The 19,066-nt window shown below is 42.4% G+C and overlaps 1 protein-coding gene across 9 annotated transcripts in view; it reads right to left on the reverse strand.

Moving 5' to 3' along the window:
* The window catches only part of RABGAP1L (RAB GTPase activating protein 1 like), a 729,399-nt gene that overhangs the window by 7,602 nt on the left and 702,731 nt on the right, over positions 1 to 19,066 (reverse strand). For all 9 annotated transcript variants that reach the window (XM_055419205.2, XM_088845319.1, XM_088845320.1 and 6 more), the window contains 4 exons: positions 17,612 to 17,722; positions 6,353 to 6,457; positions 4,005 to 4,088; positions 183 to 254 (listed from right to left, as the gene is read on the reverse strand). In XM_055419205.2, coding sequence (XP_055275180.1) covers positions 183 to 254; positions 4,005 to 4,088; positions 6,353 to 6,457; positions 17,612 to 17,722 — 372 coding nt within the window. The remainder of the gene's footprint in view (positions 1 to 182; positions 255 to 4,004; positions 4,089 to 6,352; positions 6,458 to 17,611; positions 17,723 to 19,066) is intronic.

Below are 19,066 nucleotides of genomic sequence, written 5' to 3' on the forward strand. Positions count from 1 at the left end.
AGTCCAAAGACGAATCCTATTCTCCATAATTCCTAAATCCTTTGTAACAAAGGTGGGGTGGGGGCTGTATTTACAGGCTGTCCTGCCTGTGGTGAGTCATCATATATTGGGATCAGGTACTCACTTAAGATGACATGAATTGGGAAGACACTGTATCACAGAACTGTTTCATTCTTTCTCACCTTTACCACTTCCAGCTCCTCCTTGCTGGCTGCTTGCTGTTTCTCCAGTCGGGTACTCAACTGGGAACAGATCTAAGAGAAAGGAAAGAGCTGCTTTGTTAGAAAGTAGAACGACTCATGTAGCATGTGAACACAGCTGTTTACTCACCCATATTTCACTCTAGCATCTCTGACACCAGAAGAAAGTTTGCAAATTTGGCAGTCATTCCCAGTGAGCAGCAGAAAGCCTAAGCCCGTTCTGTGTGTAAAGCACATGTCTATCTCAGTCAGTAGAAAAAACACAGGGGATAAGTTTGATTTATGTCTGTCACTAGCTTTCATGACTGGTTCCAGAGAATTCCTGTCCTCACTTTGGAATCAATCTGTAGAATCTTGCTGACTGTCTACTTTGAGCAAGGTACTATTCTAGGAATCTGATGAAAAGAATTCTGAACCAGAAATGTCTCCTGTCTGCTACAACACAAAGAGTTTCTGTTTTCAATCACAAAAGTTTCTTTAGGAAGTGGCAGAGAGAATTTTTTAACAGTTAAAATGACCAGAAATTAAGAGAGACTTAAAACTTGAAACAAGAGGTCTGACAACACAGAGTAAAATGAAATGCCTGGAAGTCTAGCTCTATGACTTCCTAGCATGGTGTCCTTGGGAATATTCACTCATCTTTCTAAGCCTCAGTTTCTTCATGACTGAAAAGTACTGTGCTGTGATAACCGCTGGGAAAGAAAATGTACATAAAGGGTTTAGTATAGGACCATTAAATAACATCTCATTATTCTGATTCTGAAACAAGGTGCTCACAAGTACAGGGAACAGAGAGAAATAAGTTCTTTCAAAGTCCCCCAAATTATATTTGTGTGTGTGTGTATACACTGTGCTCAGTCTCTCAGTCATGTCTGACTCTTTGCGGCCCCATGGACTGTAGCCTGCCAGGCTCCTCTGTCCATGGAATTTTCCAGGCAAGAATACTGCAGTGGGTTCCTCCTCCACGGGATGTGCCCAATCCAGGGATTGAACCTATGTCTCTTGCATCTCCTGCATTGACAGGTGGATTCTTTACCATTGTGCCACCTAGGAAGTCCTATATATACTATATATATACATATAAAACTGGAAGGTCAAGTATTACTAAGCCCGAGTAAAGTAAGTATCTTTTTATTTTGGAAAAAAAATGGAATAAAACATTTCAGTTCAGTTCAGTTCAGTCGCTCAGTCGTGTCCGACTCTCCACGACCCCATGAATCACAGCACACCAGGCCTCCCTGTCCATCACCAACTCCCGGAGTTCACTCAAACTCATGTCCACAGAGTCGGTGATGCCATCCAGCCAACTCATTCTCTGTCGTCCCCTTCTCCTCCCACCCCCAACCTTTCCCAGCATCAGAGTCTTTTCCAGTGAGTCAACTCGTCGCATGAGGTGGCCAAAGTATTGCAGTTTCAGCTTTAGCATCAGTCTTTCCAATGAACACCCAGGATTGATCTCCTTTAGAATGGACTGGTTGGATCTCCTTGCAGTACAAGGGACTCTCAAGAGTCTTCTCCAACACCACAGTTCAAAAGCATCAATTCTTTGGCGATCAGCTTAAGGGATGTCAAATTTTCAAGTGCAATCTGGACTAAAAACATAGAAGGTCTACCTCTATTATCAAAACAGATACTTAAAAAAATATATATCCCAGTCTATAGTTTCAGAGATCAGAACTTGATGAGTTCAGTCTCCAGTTTCTCCAGATCTGGAAACAATACGCAGAACTGTACTGGCTGATGTTAAAAGGAAGTGATCTCTATAGCAATTCTGGCAAACCATAAACCATTTTAAATAAGCCAAAACCTTCTGAAATATAGCCAACAGTAGCCAATTCCAGCTACAGAATGCATTTGGATTACATGTTTAATTATCTTCAAAGAGATGGGCCTGTTGCTTGAAGTGCTTGCCAGATAATAGTCAAGAATCGTCCCAAGGACTGCTCTTTGAAAAGTGTTGCATATGGAGGCTACCTATGGCCTAATGTGATGGAAAAAATGCATCTGCCATGATGACAAGCACGTGGTCTTTGATGTTCCTCGTACTGCTTAATGTCTAGCCAGTCCTTCTCCTAGTTATCCAAATTCAAAATTTCCTTATTAACTCCCTTGTATTTCCTGTTTCTCCATTTCCACTACTATTTATTGTAGTTCAGGACCCCGTTTTGTCTCAGTTAGCCTCTACTGACGGCCTCTTACTGCTCTGTGTCTTTCTTTGCCTGTGCATCTCTCCACTTGCTTCCACATTTCTCCCTGGGACCGAGTCGTGCCAGTTCCATGTTCCCAGTAAAGCCAGTGTCCTGCTACAAACAGAATGAAATACAAACTCCTCAGCCTGTCCCTGAAGACATTCTCTGAACTCGGCCCCAACTCATCTTTGCTTTTCTTGCCTGTACTTGAAACTCTTGCCAAACAAAACTGTCACTAACCAACTTCCCGTGCCTTTGCATGTGCTTTTTCAACCTTTCCAACATTTCCAGCCTTTCCTTCTCCATCTCCAGATGCCTGAACCTCACCTTATCTTTGAAGCACAACTCAAATAACTTCCTTCTCCAGGAAGGGATTCCTTATCTCTCATATATAATTCCCTCTCCTCTTAATTATGGCCAAGTTTTACCTATTACAAGAAGAGCTTCCAGAGAAGAGAAACTGAATCAATTTCTCTTTTATTCCTCCAAAGTATCATACCTTACATGCAGCAGGCATTAAATAAACATATATTGATTATATATATATAGATAGATAAATAAGCATATAAACCGATTATAAAACAGAGTAAGATAGCTCTGAAGCTTTCTTAGTTCTAAGCAATCTTCCAAGAAAGGGAGGAAACCTTGTGGAAAGATATTCATAATAACAAATGAACTAGTTTTCCTCCAAAAGCATGAACAATATGACTGACATTTTTATTTATATATCAATAGCAACAAAGCATACTCAGTGAATTAAGTGATTCTTTCCAGTTGGAAAGATTAAGGGAGGTTTGTTTTGTGTTTTTCTGAACTTCCACAAGGGACATACATTTTATTTACAAGCAAAAGACCGCTTTTTTAAAAAGTAAGACTTAGACTTCCAACTCCTGTGTGAAACAGGAGACCCCAGGGAACTTTCTGGGTAAGTAGGTGGCATATGGCGCCTTAATAATTTGGGAAAGCTGGAACGTGAACAGTCTAGTCAGGGTCTTGTGACAATAAGCAGATTCCTGGCTGTGCCCCAGCCTAACCAGCAGGGACCACTGGAGCTGAAATGGAGGCTTTCTGAGACCCTGTCTGATGATGAGGCCAGAAACATCCTCAAGGAGAACGGCCCCTGCCTCCCCCCACACCCATTAAAAGATCATTTTAAGGTTCACAAGAGGTTTCCCGCTAGGCACTAGCCTCTGTTGGGTAAGGCCACACAGGCATGTGCAGAAAAGAGCTCCCGTGTTCTCTACTGTGACAGCAAAGGACGCACGAATCTCCTAGCTGTACAAACGCTAAATTCTAATGCTTGGCAAATGTGATCTACTGGAAATTAGCTTCTGAGTAAGGCAGAGGCAGGATCCCAATGGTAATAAGATTTCTCATTCCTCTAAATCTATCAAACATTGAAAACAACCAACAGATTGTTTTGCTCAATTAAACTTCCCATGTTATCAGCAAGCATGTCTAACCACTGTCTGTTTCAGAGGAGAAAATGAGCCAACAAATATAATCCATGCAGTGAAGCGACTGTTCTGGAAACTCTAAAAACAAACAAAATTTCCTCAAAGAAAAAAGCGAAACAAATACTTCTACAGTGATGAAGCCCACAGGGTCACATTACCTGTTTATACTCGGCAATGATAGCTGTAGTCTTCTTGATTTCATATTCCGCCTTCTCTAGCTGTTTCCTAAAGACTTCTTTTAGCTATAAAGAGTAAGAATGAGAAACATCAAGACTCAATCAAAATCTTTACACATTTCCACCAATATCCATATTCAAGTCTGCCTGATTCCAACTCAACAACAATGTAAACAACTGTCGAATAAGGGTCCATTCAGAAGCTATCTTTATTCTCATGAGTCTAAAACAACATCAAGGCAAACGCTGCATGTAGTCTGTCACAGACTACTGAAGAAACATTGTAGGCCTTCTTTCTCATCTCATATTGACTCTATTGTTACCTCTCTGGAGGTAGGAACAAGAGGCTTTTGGGACTGGAGTCAGAAATGGAGGTGCGAACTGACTTTAGAAGTTAAAGTGACATACGACGCAGTACTTGTTACAGTCACAGAAATACTAAATTATGAATGCTGAACCTAAAACCACAGTTATTTCTGTAGCTTGGCAGCTTAAGAAGAAGGTTAGAGCAATGAAAAGGCTTAGATGTCACCAGATAAAAGGGAAAGAATTCAATTCTCCCAAGATGACCAAACAAAAACCAACCCTGGTTAATCTGCAAGTACACAATTAGAAAACAACCAATGAATTCTGCTTTGCAGCATCCCAAAATATGAATGGAGGATACTCGGTACTTACAAATTCACAAGTTATTGCAATTGATAGCTGAACTTCTCATTAGAAGATTTGGGAGTTTCTTCATATTTGCTACATTCTAAAATTTTAAGAGCATTTGTAGGTTATACTGATTCAAACTTATTTGTTTTTATTGGTCTCCATCCTTTATCTTCCATAATTCAAGGACATCAACCATGCCCTTTGTCCCTTCTGCCATAAGGTTCCACTGACTCAGGGTCAACTTAGGTAGCTGAGAGGCTTTGAGTAAGTTCACTCAGTTTCTCTAAGTTGTAGTTAACTCATTTGACAAACGAGAATAATCTCTATCCCACAAGGGAACCATAATTAAAATAGGATACACACACACACACAAAGAGAAAATCATGGATTAAATTCCTTTGTTAATAGCTTTATTCTTTACCTAAAGTACTGAAGTGGGCCCTCAAAAAACAGGAAATAAAGAAAAGAGGAAAACCCACCAAAATGCCAAGATCAAACCAGATAATCAGCCCCTGAATATTTTTGATTATGTTAAAAAAAAAATTTCCTGGTCCACCATAATTGCCAAAACATTTCATTATTTAGGGAAAAAAATGAAAATCATGGAATACTTTTTATAAATTCCGGAAGATGCTAAATAGAGATCCCTTCATTAGTAACTTTACTGGAACTTTTGCTGGCTGCTTGGAAGGAGGTCTTTGAAATGCTTTGTGTTCTGTTTTATATTTAGTATTATTGATGTCTACGAATAATTGAGCTAATCGTGCCTGGCTGGGACAGACAGAGATGGAGACCACTGGTGAAGCAGCCTGCTCTTCCATAGGGAAGCCGGAAGCTCTGACTCCAGCTGTCACCTGTCACCTCTGAGGCTCCTTGGCAATGGCGTGTCTTCCAGCTGATCACCCTCACTACTCACATGAAGACCGGAGGGAGCTAACTTCAAGGCTGGTTCCCAAAGGGTTTCTATTCCCTCAGAGAATACGATTTGAGAGTTCTGCCAGGAACAGAAATGTTGGTGCTCCTTCTTCAAAGTCATCAATCCAGAAAATGAAGCGTGACTGATGGAGGCAAATCTCAGCAGAGATCTCTGTAGGCATCTGGCTTAATGATTCTCATAAATGACTTCAGAGAAGTCAGTCATCTTGGAGATACGACACGAAATTTACAGATTTTTCACAGTTCTTGGGTCATAATTCCAAGTTCTTAAACTTGGAGAAGACTTTAACACTCTTGCTAGACATCTCAGTGAAGGCGAATTCCTGAAAGCTGTTCCAGGGTGGAAATGCTGCCACGTCCCCTAACACCCTTCGGGAGAAATGACTCAGTGCTACTCACATGTACCGCTTCAGCACCAGCCTTGATTTAGAACAATTTTAACTTTACTTCATATTTAACTGATGCTGGGAACGACTGAAGGCAGGAGGAGAAGGGAATGACAGAGGATGAGATGGCTGGATGGCATCACCGACTCAATGGACATGATTTTGAGCAAGCTCTGGGAGATGGTGAGGGACAGGGAAGCCTGGTGTGCTGCAGTCCACGGGGTCGCAAAGAGTCGGACATGACTGAGCAACTGAACAACAACAACTTTACTTCTTGTTTATAGTATTAATCAAGTCCAGGAACCCATGCTCCTGCGTAAAGTTACCCACCCACCCCCCCACGCCTGCTACCTGAGCCGTCTCTTCCTCCTGCTTCCTCTTCTCTTCCTCAGTCTCCACCAGCCTCTGTTTGGTCAAGAGAAGCTCCTTATTCAGCACGTCTGCCTTGTCTTCTGCCTGGAAGTTAGAGCACATTAGTCATGAAGAAGGTGAAGAAAGCATGTACATACTTTCTGGGACAACATCCCTGGAAGCCTTTCTTCCCCTCTGGCTCACCCAGGGGTGGGGGTGGTTGCTTTCAATGAATGCCAACTAGGTACCGCATGCTCGGCACATGTTATCTCTAATCCTCACAGCAAAAATTATTTTCCAGATAATGATAGCAAGGTTTGAAGAAATCAAATAATCGGACTGGGACACACATCTAAGATCAGAGTCACAATCTGAATTTGGATGTGAATGGCATGGAAGGCCTTGCTCCTTCTAAGTGTTTCTTCAACATTTTCAGCAGCCACAACAGCATGGACTCTGAGGCTATGGTAGGACGGGATGAAGGGCTGGAGCCTCTCTGGGAAGCTTCTATCTGGTGATGTGTGGGGCGGAGCCAGAGAGGAGGAGCAGACAGGCTGATCCACAGTTAGGTGAGAAAGTTTACAGATCAGCTGAGGGAACCTGGCCCACCAGGCTACTCACAACAGCAGTGAGTACAGCAAGGAGAAATGAAGACCAAAAACCCATAACAGGGACAGTCCAGAGGCAAACTGAAGTAAGGACCAGGAAGCCAGGCACACAGGCCGTATTTCTAGAACAGCCAAGAAAACTCAGAGAGAGTGCTCTGCTCTTAATCTGGACAGAGAGCCAAAATTCACTGTGAAAGCACTATGTGTGTGTAAATTTAACTTAGTTAACATGTGTCTGCCTGCTTTACACATTAGGGCCCTTACCTCACCCTTACCTCGGCTTCAAGTTCACTTCTGCAGCACAGGGTGTCCTGAGCCCCGGCCACTCAGCCCATCCAAATCGGTTCCCCACCCTCATCTAAACTCCTATTTCCCCTGGTAGCACTTGCCACGATCTAGAGTGACCAGCTGTGTGTGTGACGTGTGTGCCTTGCCCACTTGGCTGCAAGCTCTAGGAGGCAGGAACCCTCTTTCCTATGCTCATCACTATACCCCCAGCACCAAGCCCAGGACCAGAACAGAGCTCATGCTCTGTGTTTACTGAGTGAATGGGCGTGGTTCTCTGAGTTATTGGAGAAGCAGACTTGGGGGAGGGGGCCACAAGATGAGTTCAGCAGAGAAAACTACAGACGCTGAAGATAGGCAGCTCTTTGAAGAAGCCATCCCCGGATGACAGCAGCAAAATGCTGTCTAAGTCACTGTGAAAACTGGCCAGGTGGCCCTCTGTCTGTGTTTCGCCGTTATCTCCCACGTGTCCAGATGGCTGGGCCAGCACAGTCTGCTGGGTCCTGGCAGAGAAACTACCTTCCAGCTTCTCGGTCTGTCTTCCAGTTCCTGATGTCCCCACAGCCCAGTGCTCATAGCTGTTTTCAGATGACTTGGAACTGCCGGGTAGTTAAAGTGAAAAATTCCCTTCTGAAGACTCTGAAATTTGTTCTGATACATTAGATTTCAGGAAGAAAATCTACATGGCAAAAAAACACATCCTGAAAGTAGAGATGGGCCTCAAAAAAAGCAACATGTATACTGCAAGTTAGGTTTTAATAAATTGTAAGATACTAGATGATTGATACTGACTATGGACACTTAGAATTCTAGAGCTGCAAACTGGATGACAAATTACCCACAGAGTGGGAGATGCTCCCCAAAGTGTCTAATGAAGCGTCTCCCAGTGGCAAATCAAGAGCTTGCATTGGTGGATGCTCCTCTAATTTCCTGAGAGTTTGGTTCAACTATACTTCAGTTGTTTCACTATGGCATTAGCCTTTGAAAATATTTTTAAGTAAAAAAATTCAATTTTCTAGTAAAAAAAAAAAAAAATGAGGTCCTGATGGCTTCAGTATTTAAGTGAAAGTGTTAGTGGCTCAGTTGTACCCAACTCTTTGCAACCCCATGAACTCCAGCCCACCAGGCTCCTCTGTCCATGGGAATTCTCCAGGCAAGGATATTGGAGTGGGTTGCCATTTCCTTCTTCAGGGAATCTTACTGACCCAGGGATTGAACCCAGGTCTTCCGCACTGAAGGCAGGTTCTTTACCATCTGAGCCACCAGGGAAGCAAAAATCTTATCAAATCTGTCTCCCTAGAATGGCTACTCATTGGTTAAGGTTTTACCCCAGAATTTCTGACAGCCTTGCTAATAAAGATGACTGCACTTTAACTTCCTCTTGCTGTACCCCCAGCAGGTTCCATTTTGTAAAGAGAATGGTCCTTTTAATAACACATATCATGACACTCTGAAACAAATGTTTTCTGAAGCTCCAGTGGCGCAATCGGTTAGTGTGTGGTACTTATATGAAACAAATGTTTTCTAAGTTTGGTTTCTCGAAGGAAGATTCACTCCAACTGTGAGCCTTCTGTAAACCTCTGAAGAGTCAGTGCTATCCTGACATTTAGCACCAAGCTTCTGAAATTCTGCAGCATATCTAAATGTTTACAATTTTGGAAATATCTATAAGAAAAGGAAAAAAATCTACTTCCCTGAGGAAATTTTTAATAAACACTTAGCTCCGTATGATGAGAGGGCCTATCCATTTTTCAGTCAGTTCAGTTCAGTCGCTCAGTTGTGTCAGACTCTCCGTGACCCCATGAATCACAGCACGCCAGGCCTCCCTGTCCATCACCAACTCCCAGAGTTCACTCAAACTCATGTCCACAGAGTCGGTGATGCCATCCAGCCATCTCATTCTCCGTCGTCCCCAACCCCTCCCGCCCCCAACCATTCCCAGCATCAGAGTCTTTTCCAGTGAGTCAACTCGTCGCATGAGGTGGCCAAAGTATTGCAGTTTCAGCTTTAGCATCAGTCCTTCCAATGAACACCCAGGATCGATCTCCCTTAGAATGGACTGGTTGGATCTCCTTGCAGTACAAGGGACTCTCAAGAGTCTTCTCCAGCACCACAGTTCAAAATCATCGATTCTTCGGCGATTAGCTTTCTTTACAGTCCAACTCTCACATCCATACATGACCACGGGAAAGACCATAGCCTTGACTAGACGGACCTTTGTTGGCAAAGTAATGTCTCTGCTTTTTAATATATTATCAAGGTTGGTCATAACTTTCCTTCCAAGGAGTAAGCATCTTTTAATTTCATGGCTGCAATCAGCATCTGCAGTGATTTTGGAGCCCCCAAAAATAAAGTCTGACACTGTTTCCACTGTTTTTCCATCTATTTCCCATGAAGTGATGGGACCAGATGCCATGATCTTATCCATTTTTAGGTACACATAAAATGTACACTGCTGCACGTTCTTCATGAGGCCAAGGTCAGGTGACCTCACTCTATTTCTATTCTCAGATCGGACATTTGCAGGAGTTGCTCTGGGTCCCACATGGGAAAAGTCCCTGGAAGCTGCATCCAGAGTTTCTCCTTCAAGCTTGACAGTGAAGAAGGGGTGATTCTGCTCATCAAAATACAACCAGATCTGAATTAACGTCCTTCTCCTTCTAAAAGTAATCTTCTTGACCCAGAGGGAGGATAAAGGGAGGAGGGAGGTGGGAGGGGGGTTCAGGAGGGGGAACTTATATAAACCCGGGGCGAATTCATGTCAATGTATGGCAAAACCAACCAATATAATATCGTAAAATAATTTGCCTCCAATAAAAAATAAATTACCAAAAAAAACAAAAAATAAAAAATAAAAGTAATCTTCTGAGTCTCTGTACAGCCAACCTCTATACCCCGCTTAAGTAGAAACCATCTTTAACATTAAAGGCATCTCCAGGAATAGAATACTAAACAGACAGATATTCAAATTCTATCTTTGTCCCTAAATGATAAAACCTTCACCACAGTTTGATAAGACTGAGTAGACATTTGTCATTATCATCTTCTAATCACGTTCCAACATCTCATAATGCCTTACTGATATGAAACCTTCTGAAAGTGTTAGTCTCTCAGTCATGTCTGACTATTTGTGTCCCCATGAACTATATAGCCTGCCACGCTCCTCTGTCCATGGGATTCTCCAGGCAGAAATACTGGAGTGGGTTGCCATGCCCTCCTCCAGGGAATCTTTCCACCCCAGGGACGAAACCCAGGTCTCCTGCATTGCAGGCAGATTATGTACTATGTAAGCCTTCTAATTGTTATCTAACTTCTATGACATATAATATGCAGGTCAGGAACAAACAGTTAGAACTGAACATGAAACAGCAGACTGGTTCCAAATTGGGAAAGGAGAACGTCAAGGCTGTATATTGTCACTCTGCTTATTTAACTTATATGCAGAGTACATCATGAGAAACGCTGGGCTGGATGAAACACAAGCTGGAGTCAAGAGTGCTGGAAGAAACATCAATAACCTCAGATATGCAGATGACACCACACATAGGGCAGAAAGTGAAGAACTAAAGAGCCTCTTGATGAAAATGAAAGAGGAGAGTGAAGAAGTTGTGTTAAAACCCAACATTCAGAAAACCCGGTCCCATCACTTCATGGCAAACAGACAGGGAAACAGTGGAAACAGTAAGAGACTTTATTCTCCTGGGCTCCAAAATCACTGCAGATGGTGACTGCAGCCATGAAATTAAAAGACGCTTGCTCCTTGGAAGAAAAGCTATGACCAACCTAGACAGTATATTAAAAAGCAGAGACACTACTTTGCCAACAAAGGTCCATCTAGTCAAAGCTATGGTTTTTCCAGTAGTCACGTATGGATGTGAGAGTTGGACCATAAAGAATGCTGAGCACTGAAGAATTGATGCTTTTGAATTATGGTGTTAGAGAAGACTCTTGAGAGTCCCTTGGACTGCAAGGAGGTCAAACCAGTCAATCCTAAAGGAAATCAGTCCTGAATATTCACTGGAGGGACTGATGCAGAAGCTGAAACTCTAATACTTTGGTCACCTGATGCAAAGGACTGACTCATTTGAAAAGAGCCTGATGCTGGGAAAGATTGAAGGCAAGACAGATCAACGACAGAGGATGAAATGGTTAAATGGCATCACTGACTCAATGGACATGCATTTGAGTCAACTCTGGGAGTTGGTGATGGACAGGGAGGCCTGGTGTGCTGTGGTTCATGGGGCTGCAGAATCGGACACAACCTGAGCAAGTGATCTGAACTGAATTGATGACATATAAATGAGAGAGACAGGCACGTGATCTGTGATTACAACGTGAACCAACTTCTCAGAAGGCTCCACTGTAACATTAGGAATGGGGCTCTTTCAGAAATGATTTCTCAAAGGACTAACCAAGGCAACTGTTTAGTTGAAAACAGAACAAAAGAATATGTCACTTGTGACATGCAGCATCTGGTTCAACACGAACTCCCTGTGGTCTGAAGGGACCTGGGCCCAGTCTGCATTGGGAAAGCACCGGTTGTGTCTCTTGTTTTTGTTCCGCAGGAACAGAAAGAACAGGAAGGGCCTGAAAGCAGGTAACCAAAACTGAACTGGAGATGCATCTTTTTTTTCATTTCTGATCACTGAGAAGTCCTTACTGAAAGGGTCCAGAGGGTCGGGGGCAAGTTGTCAAAAGAGAAGGCTCTATCAGAGAGAAACACGAAGAGCTGCTGGTGACCAGGGAGCCTGAAGCCAGCTCTAAAATGACACAGGTAGGAAAGAACGTGTTTTTTTAAGTACCTGATTACCTAATTAGTGTTTGTTTGGTTTACATATTGTCTCAAATACAATCTGCTTTCATGCTTGTTTAATGTTTGCCAATGTTCTGCTGTCTGAATTAAGAGATTTGATTTTGATTAAGCTGGGAATGAAAAAGTACTGGGCAAACTGGGTAAAGGCAGGCAAAGCCTCAAGCTAATGCCCTTCCTCGAAGTCTGGAGGGGCCAGGTACCTAAACTGCAGGGATAGCTTTTCGATATAAACCCCACTTGGGCAGAAACTGCAAGATCAGATTTTAGGAGGAGATACCAAGTTTTTTCCAGCGGTCATGTATGGATGTGAGAGTTGGACTGTGAAGAAAGCTGATCGCCAAAGAATTGATGCTTTTGAGCTGTGGTGTTGGAGAAGACTCTTGAGAGTCCCTTGGACTGCAAGGAGATCCAACCAGTCCATTCTAAAGGAGATCAACCCTGGGTGTTCGTTGGAAGGACTGATGCTAAAGCCGAAACTATAATACTTTGGCCACCTCATGCGAAGAGTTGCCTCACTAGAAAAGACTCTGATGCTGGGAGGGATTGGGGGCAGGAGGAGAAGGGGACGACCGAGAATGAGATGACTGGATGGCATCACCGACTCGATGGAGGTGAGTTTGAGTGAACTCCGGGAGTTGATGATGGACAGGGAGACCTGGTGTGCTGTGATTCATGGGGTTGCAAAGAGTCGGACATGACTGACCGACTGAACTGAACTGAACCAAGTTTTGAATTAGCAATTCAATGACATAGTAATTCTTCATCTAGAAGTAATTCTTTCATCTAGATAATAAGCTTCAAAAGGCAGAGGGGCCAGGTCTTAACTACTGTTTTAAAAAGAAAATGACAGGCATGGCGGGGTGGGGAATAAAGAGAAGGAATAAATGAAGGAATCTTTTCTTTGGGGACTGATCTAGTAGCTTCATGAGATACTTAGGTACTCAATAATTAATTATTTCAGAAGGACCCTAGAAACTTTTCCAGGCTAATCTACAAAATGAATTTTTTGGGGGATGGAGAAATAATTTTTTTAAATAATATATTTTTCTGATCATTAACATTATGAGGCATATTATTACTTAACCAAGGGTAAAAATATTAGTTGTGCCCAACTCGTTGCAACCCCATGGGCTGTAGCCTGCCAGTCTTCTTTGTCCATGGGATTGTCCAAACAAGAATATTGGAGTGGGTTGCCATTTCCTTCTCCAGGGGATCTTCCTGACCCAGGGATTGAACCTGGGTCTCCCACATTACAGGCAGATTCTTTACTGTCTGAGCCACCAGGGAAGCCTCTAATCAAAGGTACTTAAGTAATTTAAGGTCTTAGAATAGATAAATAATTGAAAAAAGTATAAAGATGAATATAAAAATTAGGCTTACTCTTATCACCCAGAGATATCTAATAGCAACATTTTTTAGAGTTTTTAAAAATTTATTTGTTCTTTATTTTTATTTTTGGGTGCCTTAGGTCTTCATTGCTGCACTTAGGCTTGTTGCAATGAAAAGTGAAAAAAGAAGAATGAGTTTTACTTTTCTTTCCTGAGAACAAAGAAGATGGAGAGAACACTGAGCAGGCCTAATCACTCCTAGTTTTTAAGGGTCCTAATTTGTAGCCTATAACTAAGCCTGCTTTTCTGCCCCTGAGCTCTGCATGAGCTGCATTCTGCACCTGCTATCCTTTAAATCTATGCTAATTACATCCTGTTTGCACTTGATTACATCCGGTGCTCACCTTTACAGCACTCTTTGCAGAGCACTCCGCGTCGTTTTCCTTTTGCATTATAGAAAGAAGGCCACAGTACAATACACAAAAGACAACGGAGTCAACTACTAGGCTATGGGACTGCCAGACCCAATTAACAGGCTGAGGCTAGTCTGCAACTGTTTTTGAAACAACGCAACAGGAAGAATACAAGATCTTTACACTTTTGTTCCTCATCACTGACCCCTGAGGGCAAGCCCTCATCTGTTGAATCCTCCAGATCCTTCACAGGCTTCCCTAGTGACTCAGATGGTAAAAGAATCCACCTGCAATGCGACAGACCTGGGTTCCACTGACCTAGGTTCGATCCCTGGGTTGGGAAGGTCCTCTGGAGGAGGGCATGGCAACCCACTCCAGTATTCTTGCCCGGAGAATCCCCAAAAACAGAGGAGCCTGGCAGGCTAGTCCATGTGGTCACAAAGAGTCGGACAAGACTGAGTGACTAAGCACAGCACAGATTCCTCACGGAAGTGCGGCACAATTTTTGAGGCACGTGCCTACTGTGTCTCCCTCCCGCCAGCTGAGGATTAGATTCACCTTTCTAGTTCCCCTAGACTCTTGTCTCTCTATTTTTCATTAGGCCTCAGTAGTCAGAGAAAGCCAAGATTCTTGGTGGCATCGGGCTTTTCTCTAGTTGCGGTGAACGGTGAACGGGGAGACTACTCCTCTTTGCAGTGCACGGGCTTCTCACTGTGGCAGCTTCTCTTATTGCTCAGCGCGGGCTCTAGATGCGAGGGCTTCAACTGTCGCAGCACACGGGCTCAGCAGTTGCGGCTCGTGGGCCCCTACAGCACGGGTTCAGTGGTTGGGACACACAGGCTTAGCTGTTCCTCGGCATGTGGGATCTTCCTGGACCAGAGGTCAAGTCTGTGTTCCCAGAATTGACATGTGGATTCTTATCCACTGCGCCACCAGGTAAGTTCCTCTTGTAGCAACATTTTGATGTATTTTTATTTTCCTGTCAGCCTTTTTCCTGTCACAAGGTAGATTCCAGCCTCCTTTCCTTTCCTCCAGGTTGGCCCTAGGCCAGCATATATCCCTTGCAATTTAGATGCAAACATTATATACAGATAAATTTACTCTTTAAAAAATATTATATCATTATCTTCTCATTGTTTTTAAAAATTAGTCCAAAAAGATATTTTACAGATGTGCCTTCATCCTTTCTATTGGACATATACCTTATTTCACTTTTTCATTCATATAAGTAACACCACAGTAAAAAACTTTGCTTTTATATATTTTCATGTAAGTCTCTGTTTTTATAGGATAGCTTTCCAAGTAATGGTAGATATGCCAGTTGCCTCATTTATAAAACAGAAGATTAAAATACCTGCTTAATGGAGTCATTAGGAAAATTAAATGAGACGATGCTTATAAATTGCTAAATAAAGTGCTTGGTGCACAGTAGGAACTCAGTAAATATTTAACTTTATTATTTTTTTACTTTTTAAAGGCTCAACATATAGCAAATACATTTCACACAAAACTTTCAATTTACAACTCTAACTCATTTCATTGCATCCCTATGAAGTCTAACTACTTAAAAACTTTTTTTCCTTTTAGATTTATTGAGATAGAGGTGACATACAGTGCTGTGTAAGTTTAAGGTGTATGAAAAAATGACCTGAATTACATACATCGTGGAATGATTACCACAACAGATTTAGTGTCAAACTTTTTCATTCAGCTAGCCATCTTAAGAAAACTATTAAAGAACAGAATATTCAAAATGGTAGAATCAAGTGCCGGTCAAGATCATTTGAAAAGTTAATATGGAGCCAAAAATTTCATTATAGTACTGAGTCACCACAATGGTCTTACTTATGACAGAAGTATAACAGTCAAGGTCATGCTGGGTCAATGGCCCTGTTGAATGGGACCCTTCTGCCTTTTTTGGTTCTTATGCTCTTAGTCACACATTTTTCATTTCACCTCTAACAGCTTGCAAATGGGCTGGCTGATGCAGTCTGTAGTCCAAAAGGTCCCCACCCCCCATAGGGCTGCTGCTTCTACCTTCTGCATCCTGTCCCAGGCAGTACAGTTTCTGTTTTATTTTGAAACTCCAGTTACTGTTGACTCCTTCAGCTTCCTCCTCTCCCCTTTCAGCACTTTTCTTAACAGTGGTTTTTATCTCCCATCTTACTGTGGTCAATCCTAAAGGAAACAAACCCTGAATATTCATTGGAAGGACTGATGCCAAAGCTGAGGCTCCAATAATTTGGCCTCCTGATTCAAAGAGCCAACTCACTGGAAAAGACTAAGGCTGGCAAAGATTGAAGGCAGGAAGAGAAGGGGGCAGTGGGAAATGACATGGTTAGATAGCATCACTGACCCAATGGACATGTGTTTGAGCAAACTCCAGGAGATAGTAAAGGGCAGGGAGGCCTGGTGTGCTGCAGTCCATGGTGTCACAAAGAGTTGGACACGACTTAGCGACTGAACAATTAACAACAACACGAACAACAACAACTTACTGTGGCTAAAACTTCTGAGCTACAAAATTAGCTGTTTATATGGAAAAAGGAGTTGTGGCAGGGTCCATTTTTAAACATTAAAAAAAAAACTTCCATTTTAAATATCCAATCATATTTATATTATTAACGGATTTGTATTTTAAATATTGCCAATGCATAGAGTATAGGTGAAGCCTCTTTTTTAAAAAAACAAAAACAAAAACAGATTCAGCCATTCCAAGTTTCAACTTTTTTGACCCCATTGGGAATACTCACATTTTAAAAGTTAGAAAATAGTATGATGATTTTAAAACTGTGCAAGATTCCTTCTATATTGCCAATTATTTCCAAAGACACTAGAAACGGAAAAACAAGATGTCCTAAAGCTATGAGTACTGCTGGAAAGGACGAGGAAGTTGAAGAATTTAAGGACTTCCTAGCAACAGCTAATGTTTATTGAACACATACTACTCTAGTGCTTTATTTCATTTATTTCTCACATTGTCCCTACGAGGAAAACACTTTTTGAAACCTACAGGCACGTTAAGGATGGCCCTGGGTCATGTGATTAGTGAGTGGTGATGCCAGGATTGATATCCAGAGGCAGGCACTTCTGGCTCTCTGCCCCTAGGATGCCTGTCAGTCCACCAATACACATATCTCAATGTACATGCTTCATATAAAATCCTCATGTTTACTGTAGATGAGAAATTTTGGAGCAAAAAGTATAGTAACTATAAGTGTTAGAGTGGCATTAATATACTCCCAGTGACAGATATTCTCAGGTAATAATGCTGTAAGTCTTTGGTTTAGGAAGAGATTAAGAGGGCATCCCTGCTGGCTCAGTGATGAAGAATCCACCTGCCAATGGAAGAGACATGGGTTCAATCCCTGGGTCAGGAAGATCCCCCAGAGAAGGGAATGGCAACCCACTCTGGTATTCTTGCCTGGGAAATGCCACGGACCAAAGAGCCTGGCAGGCTACAGTCCATGGGGCTGTGAAAGAGACACCACTTAGTGACTAAAACAAGAGGTTAAGAGGAGAGACACCAGAGAAGCTTAGAGCTTTTTTTTTTTTTTTTTTTAAAGTATCTTACACATGCTGTTTGAAAATGACCAAAACCCTAAAGGCTTGTGTTTTTCACCATCTCCAAGGAGTATAACAGTCCCCTCCCACCTGCCACTCTCTTGCATGGCACCCACCCATTCACCCATCAAGCAGCTGATTCAGCATCAAGCACAGAGCAAACCCTTGTGGGACTGCTCTGAGAGCAACTTGGTTCTTGCCCTGGAGGTCACCACAGTCTTATTTCTACCTAGTGAAACCAAGCTTACCTGATCCAAGTCATTCCGCAGAGCAATCTTGCTGGTTACTAGTTCATGAGCAAGGTCATCATTCTCTTGTTCCAACCTCATGCTGGCCTCCTGTAGTCTCCGGTTCTCCCTCTGCAGAAAAAGAGCAACAGCCAGAGGTGGGCATTAGTGCCTCAACATACTATCAGACACCAATGGAACTGGTGAGGAAAGACAAGCAACAAAAACAACAAAGTGAACTTTTGAAAGTGTCAGAAGGACAGGCGCGAGTGGCACAGGAAGGCAGGACTGCTGTCTGGGAAACAACGGTGGGTTCAGCGAGCGGTGCAGCTGCAGAACTCTACCCAGTGAAACTTACAACCCCTTCAGCCCCCCAGACAGGGCTTCTTCATAAAAACCATGCCACGAAAAGCAAACTTCCCAAAGCCACCCCAATCCTGTGAGATTTTCAGAGACCCAGAACACAGACACAGGCAAGTCTTTGCTGGAAACATGCAGGATAATCCCATCCTGGACCACAAAGGAAACTGCAAGACAGTAGGGATGAAATTGGGTAAACCACTAGGCATTTCTCTGAAATGTTTTTCCCATTTAAATGTTTAAATTAATTGAATATATTTAAGATACACAGTTTGGTCTGTTTTGCTATCAATTGATATTTTCATTCTTTTTGGATATGAATGCATTTAGTTTTCTGAAGGCCAATTTCTTTGTTGGTATGAGCAACAGTCCTTATGATAATGTCTCAAAGTTTGTTTTGCTTTTTTTTTTTTTTAAAAAAAAAAAACTTCAAATTCAAAGATTCTGGGTAAAATAAATGGCTGAGTTGGGTTTTTTTCCCCTTGAACTCCCAGAAAAAAATGTGAAACACCTATATGATGAAAGCAGCGAGTCACTCATTCTTGTGAAGCATGGACTCCCCTTAACCAGTCATTATAAACTGTACATTCACTCTATTTTCCCAAGAGCAATTTAGGGTCCTCCATTTCAAAATAGCAAACGTGCTGTCTTTGCTATTGTTAGCAGTTACAGATGATTCAAAAGAGAGCTGACAGGAAAGACATCAATGTGATGAGACCTTCCTGTTTTTCAGATTTACACTCCTAACAGCGTTTTCTGCAAGCGCAGCAAAAACTCTAGACAAAGCGGTGTTGCACGACCAGAAGACGAAGCGATGCCCTGGAAGGCAGCATATCAGACTGGAGTGGGGGCAGAGGGACAGAGGAGAGGGCAGGGCGGGGAGTGAATTTTATCTTCTATAGAACAACCTGGACTTGAAAATAAGAAAACCTAATTTCTTCTTTTTGTCTTTTAGAAACGAGCTAAGAACCAGACGGTGAGGGCAAAGCCTGAGACTCTTCACAGAGGCAGAAGATCCAAAACAGGGCCAGCAGAGAAGCCAAAGAACAAACTTGCACTTTGACTACACTCAGTCAACAGGGCCCATTTCTGTCTTTTCCTTTGGAAAACATAGAC

The sequence above is a fragment of the Moschus berezovskii genome, chromosome 17, assembly GCF_049115385.1.
Source record: "Moschus berezovskii isolate FMDL1 chromosome 17, NW_MosBer_1.0, whole genome shotgun sequence".
NCBI classification, from domain to species: domain Eukaryota; kingdom Metazoa; phylum Chordata; class Mammalia; order Artiodactyla; family Moschidae; genus Moschus; species Moschus berezovskii.